The sequence below is a fragment of the Dermochelys coriacea genome, chromosome 10 (genome assembly GCF_009764565.3).
Source record: "Dermochelys coriacea isolate rDerCor1 chromosome 10, rDerCor1.pri.v4, whole genome shotgun sequence".
Taxonomy (NCBI): Eukaryota; Metazoa; Chordata; order Testudines; family Dermochelyidae; genus Dermochelys; species Dermochelys coriacea.
The window spans coordinates 8,806,718-8,818,966 of record NC_050077.1 but is presented as its reverse complement, the minus strand read 5'-3'; the positions used below and the strand labels follow the sequence as shown (position 1 = coordinate 8,818,966).

General features: G+C 45.4%; 1 protein-coding gene across 1 annotated transcript; it reads right to left on the bottom strand.

Annotated features, from left to right (window-relative positions):
• Positions 1-1,195: 1,195 nt before the first annotated feature.
• LOC119862502 (ATP-sensitive inward rectifier potassium channel 12) lies at positions 1,196-11,371 on the bottom strand. The gene has a single exon (XM_043493683.1). The coding sequence runs from the start codon at positions 11,325-11,327 to the stop codon at positions 10,014-10,016; it is 1,314 nt and encodes a 437-aa protein (XP_043349618.1). The 5' UTR covers positions 11,328-11,371; the 3' UTR covers positions 1,196-10,013.
• Between the last annotated feature and the right edge of the window lie 878 nt (positions 11,372-12,249).

Below are 12,249 nucleotides of genomic sequence, written 5' to 3'. Positions count from 1 at the left end.
CATCCAACCCCCCCTGTTTCCTGCCCTCTGACTGCCCCGACTCCTATCCACATCCCTGCCCCCTGACCACCACCTCCAACTCCCCTGCCTTCTATCCAACCCCCTCTGCTCCCTGCCCCTTACCACGCTGCTTGGCCACCCAGAGCATTACTCCAGCGGCTCGGCATGCTGCAGGAAAGGGAGGACAGTGGGGGAGGGGCCGGGGGCGAGCTTCCTGGGCCAGGAGCTCAGGGGCCAGGTAAGAAGGTCCTGTGGGCCAAATGTGGCCTGCGGATGGTAGTTTGCCCACCTCTGATCTAGTCTGACCTACTGGCTATCACAGGCTATCACTACATTTCACCCAGTTACCCATGTACTGAGCTTGTCTTTGGCAAAAGCCTCTCTTCCGGAAAGGCATCCAGTCTTGATCTGAAGATGTCAAGAGATGGGGAATCCACCACTTCCTTGGCAGTTTGTTCCAGTGGCTACTCAGCCTCATTGTTAAAAATTTGTGCCTAATTTCTGATCTGAATGTGTCTGGCTTCAGCTTCCAGCCATTGGTTCTCACAATGCTTTTTTCCGCTAAATTAAAGAACCTTTTAGTACCCAGTATTTGCTCCCTAGGAAGTTAGTTAAAGACTGCAATCAAGTCACCTCTCAATCTTCTTTTTAATAAGCGAAACAGTTTGAGCAATTTACATCTCTCACTGCAAGGCATTTTCTCTAGCCCTTGAATCGTTTGTGTTCTTGGTCTTGCTGTTGAGGTGATCAAAAGGTTGCTAATTAGAGCCAGCTCTTGGCCATGGTTTTTGTGATGCTGAGAGCTCTCTACTAAGGAACTGGTCTGAAATCACCAGGCTACCAAACAAGCAGCTATCTAAGTATGTCGACTTTTGGACACTACTAACCTGGCCTGAATTCAGACCTGACCTATTTGGCAAAGGCTCCAAATCAGATCAGCAACCCATGTGCCCTCCGACCCCAAAAAACTCATGTAGAAGAGTTAAGAGGAAAACCCAGAAGGGCTGACCCAGTGTCGTTGTGTCCACCATGTAATCTCTATGTATTATTTACTTCCTAGCAAAAAAGAAAAGGAGTACTTGTGGCACGTTAGAGACTAACAAATGTATTTGAGCATAAGCTTTCGTGAGCTACACCTCACTTCATCGGATGCATCCGATGACGTGAGCTGTAGCTCACGAAAGCTTATGCTCAAATAAATTTGTTAGTCTCTAAGGTGCCACAAGTACTCCTTTTCTTTTTTGCGAATACAGACTAACACGGTTGCTACTCTGAAACCTGTTACTTTCTAGCATATTTCTCTTCTGTTGCTAAAAGATCTGGAGAACTGTCATGTGAGCTCAAGTCTATACACTGTGTTATGTAACATCCTTTCATGGAAGAAGTGCACTTTGAAAACAGCTCCCACTGGAATTCAAGGACACTTCAGACAAATGGTCCCTTGATTCTGCCATGTGGGACAAATATTGTTGCTCTGGAGAAACTTTTGGATAGTGATTTGGACTCAGCCATCCTCACAGCTGGGCTATTTTTGTCCTGGTTCAATACACATTTCCCAGTTTCCTCTCTGCTTCCACACCTTTTCCTCTTAGTACGAGACCCAGTCTATTGTAGGTTCTCTTCTGTGTGTTTCAGTAGTATCACTTTGTTGGCATTGTGCTGCCCTTCTCTGCCTTACTGATTCTTCCTGTGACCCCTTCCCCATGTCTGCTGAAAGTGAGGGAGATTTTTAACCTCCCAACAAGATGGAAAGAAAAGTTGGCTGAAACTCCTTTCCCTGTTGTTTTGTAGGGCTCAATGCTGATCTCATTTCTACAATGGCATAACCTCATTGATGTCAATTGAGTTGCTCCTGATTTACACCAGTGTAAATGAGATCATAATTGGGCCCTGTGGCTAAGATCTCTTAAACAATGTCCCATTTTAATAGTCTTCTAAAAAGCTTTAAAAACTTAGAATGTCACGCCCCCAAAAATATTTCATCAACTTCCTGTCATCGAAGCTTGATAATGCTCCTCCCCACCCCAAACCCAGCCACCTGAAATTTTGCTATCTCAATTAAGCCAGCAAGTGGATAGATCTGTTCAGCTCATGGGGAATTTCTGTTTTGTTAGCACAAGCAAGTCCCTTTTAACCACTTAGCTGCTCCCCCATGTACCAGATCCCTCACTTCTGAACGCCAACTTTCCACTGAGAGATCAGTGCTTCAAACAATCATTGGGCTTTCTACTACTACAGAGAGGACACAGGGAAGCCTAGCCATGAAGGGGTTAAGAGATTTTCTTCCTTCTTTGCTCTTACTGACTTGATGCTCTTCATGTTAACGTCCTACTGATCAGCATAGCTTGCCCAGATTTTTGCTCAATGTCTGACCAAGTTTGCTGCGCATTTAAATAATATATGTGACAAGTAACAAGGTAATAAAATATATTTAAAATACAATACAACCAGACAATTTTTATGATCTTTGAAATATACAGCATATTTTAAATAGATCAAAATACATTTATTACATATTTAGATTATTTTCTCTATGCTATTTATATCTTTTGGATACTTTTATATTTATATATATTTAAAAGAACAGGAAAATTGGCCAGTTTTGTCACATGAAATACATTTTACTTACATATGTATATTGTCACATATATCTCAGATATATGTGCCATGAAACACAGAACAAACAGTGCTAGTGGAAATGATACAGATATACCCAGAAGGCCTGGCAACATCTCTAACCACTATATATAAAAACAATCCTCCAAGAATGGACTCCATCACCATGTAATTTTTATTCTCCAGAAAGCAAATGCTCTCTGGCAACTGACCTGCCTGAGGATACAGTATCCGATTCTCCAGCACCTGGCACCTTGTCTACATGGCACAGCAATGCTCACTAGAGAGCTGTGAATTCTAAAGAGCGCCATGTCGCACACTAACTGGCCTATCTGTTGACTCTGTTGGTGTGCACTGAAAATTCGCGTTAACATAGTACTGTTGAAACTGTACTATGTTAACATGCCTTAGGGAACATTTAGTGCATGTCAGCAGGGTCCACACGGGCCAGTTAGTGCATAACACATTGGTGCGATTTACAATTCAGATCCCTCTAAGTGCACATGGCCACACCGTCTAGACAAGTCCTGACACCCGTGCAAAGTGAGCATGAAATGCATCCAGGTCAGAATGGTGGGATTGTTCACTCACTTTGTACTAGTGAGAGTGACTCCACAAGGCTCAGTTATGAATCAGGGCACTGGAGAATCAGTTCCAGATTCCATTGTCAACTGGGGACTATTAAAGCACCAGCCAAAGGCAGCGTGGTCTGGAGAAAACGTCCATTTGGCTTTTCAGTGTACACACAAACAGGCACACAGAGAGTGGAGCAGAGAAACAGCAAAGTCAAAGACAATGAAGGTCTTTTCAGAACAGAAGAATATGAAATTCAACAAATTCTCTCTGTATCACCATCTGCCAGTTGAGCTCTTTGGAGGAAAATGGTTCACAATGGACCAAATCAGGATGTTCCTTACTCAGGCAATGCTCCCCTTGATGTCAGCTTGAGAAGGCATGAATAAGTACTCCAAGAGTTGGCCCTATGGCTCTGATTCACCCATAGCACACACACAGGATTAAGCAATGCACTTAAGCATGAACCTAACTTTAAGCACATGCTAAAGTGCTTTGCTGAACAGGGGACTCAAAGAGGATTCTGCACTAATTGTAGCTATTAGAAGATGGGCCTAAAATAAATATCCAGATCGAAATACACCTGACATTTTGGAGAGTTTGGGATTTCCTAGATCCAAACCCAAATCCACATTTCAAGGCTGAGCTTTAATTCTACAACCAGACAAGCCACACCCCAGATCCCAGCATCCCTGAATTGCAAGGGGTTTGAGAGGTGGCTCCAGCTCAGACATGTGCAGCTTTAGGCCTATCTCTTTTACACATGCTCTATAGACTCACTCCTGCCTTTTGAAGTGCAAGGAAAAGAAGAGCGACTCTTTTGGTCTTCAGCTCAAGTGAAAAGAAAAGAGCAGGAAAGTTTAAAAATAAACACATTTGTTCTGCCTTATTAAAGATAGAAAAGGTGGCTTTGAATTCATCTCCTACAAAAGGTTTGAAGGTCAAGCAGGCACCGAATCTCAAAAGGTTACAGGTAAGTGATTGTCCCAGCCCTAAAGACTAAGTGCACTAGATTAAATAAGAAGCAGCTAAGGTTTATCATGACAGTTTCCATTCCCTGTATGCAAGCAACAGCTGAATTATCCTGTATACCCGATCATTTGGAGAGAGCTGGGCTAAGAGTCACCCAGAAACTATCCAAGGAGGGAAGGGAGACCTTCTGCCAACCCCTGGGTGGGAGGGATGGGGATTCAATTTCCCCATTGCAAGCTGAGCAGCCATTGTTCTGCAAAGTCTCATGGTGTAGCTATATTTGAGGAAGCAGGGAATATGTTCTAGAACCAGGGATCTTAGGATAGAGACCAGTTTCTGCTTTCACTAGTGCAACCTGATTGACTTCCCTGGGGCTGCACCCGTGGAAATGAGAGCAGGATCTGGCCCAGGGTCCCAGCCAGCCAATCAAATTGATTCCTTTCCAAAGCAGCTGTTACTTATGTAGGTTTGCTCAAGCCCTGACTAAGGGAGAGTTTATTACAGACAGACGGGATGGCAGAGAGGACTTGGTGGGTCATTTCCATCTCTGATGTCAGATTCTCTGAGGACCAAGAGTCACACCAGGGAGTTAACTAGACATAACCAGGGTTTTAAGCTTCAAGGAAATGGCTGGCAGGTGTTCTGCCTAGCAACCACTTCACCTGCTCTGCTCAAAAAGCCCTTTCCAGAAAGATGTCGGTCTCCGGTTGGCTATGAAGATCTCCTACTTGTCCCTGAACTCAGGAAATTAAACACAAACAAACAAAACAATCCCACACACCAACCAAAGAAACACAAAGAGCTTGGCAGAGACTGGACCAAACATTGTCCAATCACATGGAGAATCCAGTCTTGCTTGGCCTGTCAGGGAATCCCTGAGTTGGGCTGAGATTGGTGTGGAATCCAGGTTGAAGACACCAGGACTGAAGTTGATAGAGTATCTCTTCACATGGCAAATTCTGCTTTAGTTGTACCTGTGTACATCCAGAGGAACTCCGTCCAGTGACTCCTGACCTATTCCACTCCAGCCCTTCAGTGTGGTGTCACATCCCTCTCAGAAGGCCACGCCTTTGAAAGGCAAAGCCCCATTCATTAATGGGTTGGCCACACCCACCACCATACCCAGGGCCACCCCTTTTAAGAGCAAAACACTTTTGCGTGACTGGCTTGTCGACACGTACAATGTGCATGAAGAGTGCTCCTAGCGTGGCCTTTTGTAGCCTGCTCACTACATCGCAAGCTTCTTGACGGATGGGAGATGGTCCTCTTTACAAATGTCAAATACACAGACGTTGTTTGGCTTATTTTCTTTTTGCATGTTTGTGTTCTGATGCAATAATACTATTTGTTAGCCGAGAGGAAACTGTAGGGACATCCTTATATTGCTCCCTGATAGTTGTAAAAAGACTGACCAGCTATACACTCACAGGTAGGCAGAAAAAAAAATCTATACATTATGTAACAGCACATTCCATCTCTCAAACTATACATTATATATAACATTACTCTCCAGAACTAGCTCTTCATGAGCGAGATGTTCGGGTTGGGGGGGCGTGTGAACAAGACTGAGGAAAAGTCTTTGAAATTCAATTCACTAGGGCTGCATGGGTTTTCCACAAGCTAGTTCACATCCTCTTATGCAGTAGTTTAAAAATACATATGTATATATTATTCTATTCTCCCAGGTGGGACTGTACAATTATATAATATTTTCTTTAAAAGCAATAATTTACTTAAAGACATCTCTATTTTTTTCTCTCTTTTCAGTTTTCTATATAAATATTTACCGTGATACATATTACGAAAGGAACCTGACAGCAGCAAAGTTGTGCATCTTTCTCAAAAGAACCTAAAGCCACCAAAAAAAGCATTTTAGAAAAAAGAAAAATAAATAAATAATACCGGCAAGAAAGATCCTTGCCCTCCCTCCTTTTCCCCCCTCCCCCATCCCCACTGTTGCTCAAGAAGCAGGCACCAAAACTGTCCCTAGAATCAAAGAAAGGAAATTGTCATGGTTTAGCTGGAACTGTGCAGGGAAGGGGGTGGGATCACACCTGCATTTTCTGCCTTAGAAACACAAAAAAGTTATGCCTCTGGCATGGGGCTTTGCAGGGCAGGTGTGACTATGTCTCTATGCAGCCATGCCCATCTCTGATTGTGTAACCATATGCTCCAGTTACACAGGGGACAAATTCTCAGCTTTGAACATTTTCAGGGCACTGGACAAACATTGCCCATCCTGCACTGGCATAAACTGATGCAGCGTTCCCATGACATCAGTGACATTGCAACAGCTGCCAACCCTCCATTCCTGTCCTGGAGTCTCCAGGAATTAAAGATGCATCTTTAATTAAAGACTGTGTCATGTGATGAAACCTCCAGGAGTACGTCCAAACAAAATTAGCAACCCTACCCCTGCAGCATGGGCGACAGTCACATGAAACAGTTAATCTTTCCAATCACCCCTCTGAAGCACTCTGATTTTACAGGTAGAATGAGGGAGACATATTAAGAGACTTGTCCAAGGCCACATGTCAAGTCCTTTGCAGAGCTGGGATTAGAATTCAGGAGGCCCATGCGTTAGGCCAGACGAAAATAGTCACAGCCGTGCTGACATTTGTCAAGGAGAAGCAGATGCTTTCTCCCCCCTTCCTCCAAAGAGCAGGACTGCACATCATTTAGGAAGCCAAAAATAAAGCAGCCCCTTGAGTGAGCAGCATGAAGCTTTCAATCACTGCTGGAAAGGCTAACGGATGCTGGAAATGGTACCAGGATGACTTGGAGGAAAACTCCCCGGAGCAGTAACTTCTGTTTTGGTGACCTCTCCTGTTCTTTAGAGCTAATTGTTACCATCCAAGCTGCACGTTCCAGCCAGTGCTTTGTATGCAGCAGTACAGGAGGGCCCGTGCAGCACTCTGGCTTGAGAAGTAGGTCTGCTGAGGAAAAAGTGGGAGCTCTCTCAAGAGACACAGGTGATCTGAGCACAGGACTAATCCTGTCTCTGACACCAACTCCCTCAATGGCCTTGAGCAAGTCCTTTAACCTTTCTGTGCCACAGGGGATGACAATACTTAACTCCTCACATGCACTGGAGGAGGCTACATTCATTACTGTTTGCAATGCCCTGGAAAGATAACGAGAGCTGAGTGTGGGTAATGAATGATTTAGCTGATGACCACATCTCAGGGCCCCCCCTTTCATTCCCTCTTTCACTGATCTGGATGCTACAGCAAATTAATTGGCTAATGGGTCTGTGCACCCACCACTGCTCTCTGTTGGATAGAATAAAAGCTGTGCAACTGTATGTCATAGGCACTATACTGCCAATAGCTACTAGAGTTTCTCCTTTAGTTGAAGTGGGAGGAGTCTGAATTTTTAGAGCAGGAGTTTCTGAACTCTACACTAGCTGTCACTGGGAAGTTCAGTATGTAGGAAAGTGACAACTGTCCATGTGAATCTTAGGCCACTGGGACACAGGTAATGATAGGCCCAGTAATGATTTTATTCTGATTTTAGATGGATCCTTTCTCTGTGCAGTGCTAGATAGCCCCGATGTCCTTTCCCTCTGGGAGCAAAAGCTCCCACACAAGTACAGGCATGATCTTTTGTGCCTTTTGGAATAACAAACAGCCGGCAATCAATAATAGCCTGTAATGTGTGCAGTGTGGGCCCTGTTTATTGCCTGTGATCTGTTCTGTGCTCTTGCTGCATGGCTGAACCCATATGGAGTGACACATGACATGCCGTAAGGCTGGAGGAAGAGCGCTTGACTAGGAAACAATTCAAAGCAGGGATTCTTGTGCTGGGGAAAAGCTGTATATAGCTGAACAATTTTGCATCTCTAAGGCATGGGACCCCTGGTTTGAGAGTAGATGAGGTTTGAATCAGAGAAATCATCGGTTCTCTTTTTTGGCCGTTGCACATAGCACTGTCCAATGTCCAATTCATCAGTTACAAACATGCTCAAGAATAGAATAGACGCTAATACAAGGGCGGGCAACCAACACATTGTGAATTTTGCTCTGTGCAAAAGGACCAAAAAAAATAGTGCACATAGGTTTTCATGTTTAAAACAACGGAATTGTTTGCGGGGGGGGGGGAATCAGACTTTTGGGGAAAATAGGCAATACCTGACTTCTAGAACTTCCATTCAATTCCTTAAAAAAATTAACATTCTGAATGGTCCCACTGGAGATACGGAGGCAGATCCAAAGCTAGTGTAAACCTGAAGTCAATAAGTAGACGGCAGCTCCATTTACACTATTTAAAGCAGGGGTGGCCAACCTGTGGCTCCGGAGTCACATGCGGCTCTTCAGACGTTAATTTGCGGCTCCTTGTCTAGGCACCAACTCCAGGGCTGGAGCGACAGGCGCTAACTTCCCAGTGTGCTGGGGGATGCTCACTGCTCAACCCCTGGCTCTGCCACAGGTCCTGCCCCCACTCCACCCCTTCTCATGCCCTCCCCTGAGCCTGCACTGCCCTTGCTCCTCTCCTTCCCCCCCAGAGCCTCCTGCACGCCATGAAACAGCTGTTCGGGAGGTGTGTGAAGGGAAGGAGAGGTGCTGATTGGTGGGGCTGCCGGTGGGCAGGAGGCACTGGGAGTGGCGGGGGGGGGGAGCTGATGCGGGGGGCTGCTGACGTGTTACTGTGGCTCTTTGGCAATGTCCATTGGTAAAGTCTGGCTCTTTCTCAGGCTCAGATTTGCCACTCCTGATTTAAAGGCTGGCCCATGAGGTCACTTTTCATTCTCAGTAACAACCCCACTGACTGCAAGTGACTCAGAACAGAAGCTTGCTTCTTAGCTACTTAACAGAGCAAAGCTGATTAACCCCAAACGAGAATCCCGCTCATTTTAGCCAAAGGTGCAAAAAACAAAATATCAGTGCTCAAAAATGATAACCCAGCAGACCTGCTCAATCCCTCCCCACCCCAAAAATAAATATTTCCATCAGCGTGTTCATTATTATTATTATTATTACTATTATTAATTGTTTGTTTATCCCAGAGTCTAGCATTCCCTGTGCTACATTGCCAGTAATTGTGCTCCTTGCTTTTGCTGCCACTGGGCTTCTGCCCGTCAGTGCTGCGACCCGGTTACAAAGCTTTGCCAGCTAATAACCAGGAGGCAGCCTGCTGAACACCCTGGGAGTCAGCCCTAAAACAATTCATGCAGCTTCTTCATTGCCTTCTTTGTTTTACAAATATATTGAATCACATTTTGAATGTATGATTATTACATTATTATTATTGGTAAACAGTCTCCTGGGCACTAAATTGACAAATTAAATCCTCATTTCCCTTCCCCCAAATTGAAAAAGGAGTACTTTATGTTACATGTTTTCAAGTGTCATTCTTGTGCAACTGAATCACATCTCCTGCCAGAAATATATATAATGTTTGTGTTCAGCTAAAAGAAACGAAACAAAAAAAAAAGGATTTGTTTCCTGATATTTCCTCCTTTTGAACCTTGCAGAGCTCAGCTCCAGGAAAATGCTTTCATTTTCATAGAGTGAAAGAAAACAAAATCACCAGCTCTCTGCGTGCAAAGAAGGTACTCCTGCAGATCCCACCCCCCGGTGTTCTCCCTTATCTGTGCCGCCATATTGAATATGATTCCAATACATTTTCTAATAGCTTTATCAACCTTGGAAGTTCAAAACACTCAGTGGCCTGCTGTGGTTTCCTATCACAAACCGGTCAGTGGTTATTGCAATGAAACTTAAAACTACAAACAATACTAATTTCTCAAGCATTCCTATGGCACTTGCATTGTTCTGCATAATTTGAGCAGGTGGTAGGGGAAGAGATGAGAGGAAAAATAACCTCAGATCAGTTAGCGAAGGGGCCCTGGGTCATATTTCTGACTCCCTTCTATATGACCTCTGATCCAGTGCTATCGTGGCCTGAAGCCTGTCAAATTCATGCCTGTTGTCCGGGTTCAGGTCATCCAGACCCCTGCTGTCATCGTCCTCTTCCTCCTCCTCCTCCTCATCACGGCTCATGAAGGCCAGCTCATTCTCGTAGCAGAAGGAGTTGGTGCTAGGGAGCAGGAATTTGTTCTCCACCAAGTCCTTAGCGCTGCAGCGCGGGGTCGACGGCACCTCGTAGGTTTTGTGGAAGTGTGAGTAGTCTACTTTGTACTGGTTTTTCTCCTCAAACAGGACGGGCTCAAAGCGGTGGCCCCACAGGATCTCGCTGGCCAAGTAGGAGCTCCGAGCTTGTGTCGTCATGGCTGTGGCTTCTACCATCCCTTCAAGGATCACCACAATTTCAAAATCATCTGTTTCCAGGTCCTGGCGGCTAATTCCAAACAGCGGACTTTCCTCATTGATCTCATGAAGAATAGTGATTGGCGACACCAAGAAAATACGGTCTAAGCCTTTGTCAAACCCAACGTCGATGTCTATTTGATCGAGGGGGATATATTCCCCCTCCTCGGTGATTCTAGGCTTAATTAACTGAGCTCTCACGTGGGCTTCCACAATGTGGCTTTTTCGAAGGTTCCCAACTCTCCACATCAGGCAGAGCTTCCCATCTCTCATGGCCACGACAGCATTATGGCTGAAAAGTAACGTTTGGGCCCTTTTCTTGGGCCTGGCCATCTTTGCCATGATTGCCCCAATCATGAAGGAGTCGATTATACACCCCACAATGGACTGCACCACCACCATGAAGACAGCTATCGGGCACTCCTCTGTCACGCAGCGGAATCCATAGCCGATCGTCGTTTGGGTTTCAATGGAGAACAGAAAAGCAGCCACAAAGCCATTAACTTGAAGAACACAAGGCTTGAAGTTGTCATCCCCGGCTGGGTTTTCTAGATCTCCATGGACAAGTGCAATGAGCCAGAAAATCAGCCCAAATAATAACCAGGACACCAGAAAGGCAAGGGAGAAGAGCAACAACATGTACCTCCAGCGGATGTCGACACATGTCGTGAACATGTCAGCGATGTATCTTTGAGGCTTGTCATCCATGTTGGTGAACTCGACATTGCATTGGCCATTCTTCTTCACGAACCTGTTTCGGCATTTCCTCCTGGTGTGGATCTTACCATTCCCAAAGCCATTGACTCCTGGCATGGTGGTCAACCTCAGCCCGTCTTCCTCAGAGGATACTATGCTGTATGCGTTCACTCTGCCTGTACTCATCCCTGAGTCAAGCATGTAGAGAACGTGAAAGGTCTCCTGACTCCTTCTGATGTTCCCCTCCCCCGTCCCTGCCCCCCCACCCCCCCCAAATACTGCGGTTGCAGAAGAGAAGTCCAAGGCTGCAAAGTCTTTGCTGCTACTTCACCAAACAAATCCAGTGAGAGACTCTGCAATGAGAAAACAAAGACACACATTACCATTCAGACACAGAACCTGAGCAGGGCAAAATGGAAGCAAATATGTGTTCTGCAGTGTTGCTGTATGAAACAGCTGTGTGCTCCTCCCCAAAGGTGGCTGCATTTTGGTGGTGGGTGAAGTGACTTACTCTACCTCTTAGAGGCATTCTGGGCCTTGCCTAGCGAATTAAAAGAGAGAAATTAAGAGGTCCAAAAGACTGTTCCTTTGTACTGCATAAGTGAGCACTATAACTGAGAAGATGCTTGAGAGTCTAAGCCATGCAAAGGGACAAAGACCAGCCAGCATGCATGCAGATTCAGGAGGATGGGTCTTTCAGAACTGCCTCTTCCCCTCTAGTGCTCTCTGTTTTCACACAGGGGCCTCTGGGGGAAAGGTACTGGAGAGAAGAAGAGGAGAGGGAAGCCCGAAGGCCAGCATGCATTGCTCCATAAGTGCGCACAGATATTAATAAATAATCTCTAGCTCTTAGATAACATTGTTGATCAGTAGATCTCAAAGTGCTCTAGAAAGGAGCTCAGGATCATATCCCTGTGTAACAGATGGGGAAACTAAGGCACAGGATGGATTCTTAGCTGAGCTAAGAATAGAACCCAGATCTCCTAAGGTCTAGTCTAGTGCACGATCCACTAACCCACACTGCTTTCCGGAGGTGCACTTGAAAAAGCAGCCCATCAGTTCCCATCTCATGAGCCAGACAGCTCTCTGCCCAGCACAGCACAGCAACAAAGCCCCTAACTTC

Excerpts from the sequence above, each read along its gene's own strand:
- LOC119862502 (XM_043493683.1), bottom strand. The coding sequence starts at position 11,327 with ATGCTTGACTCAGGGATGAGTACAGGCAGAGTGAACGCATACAGCATA.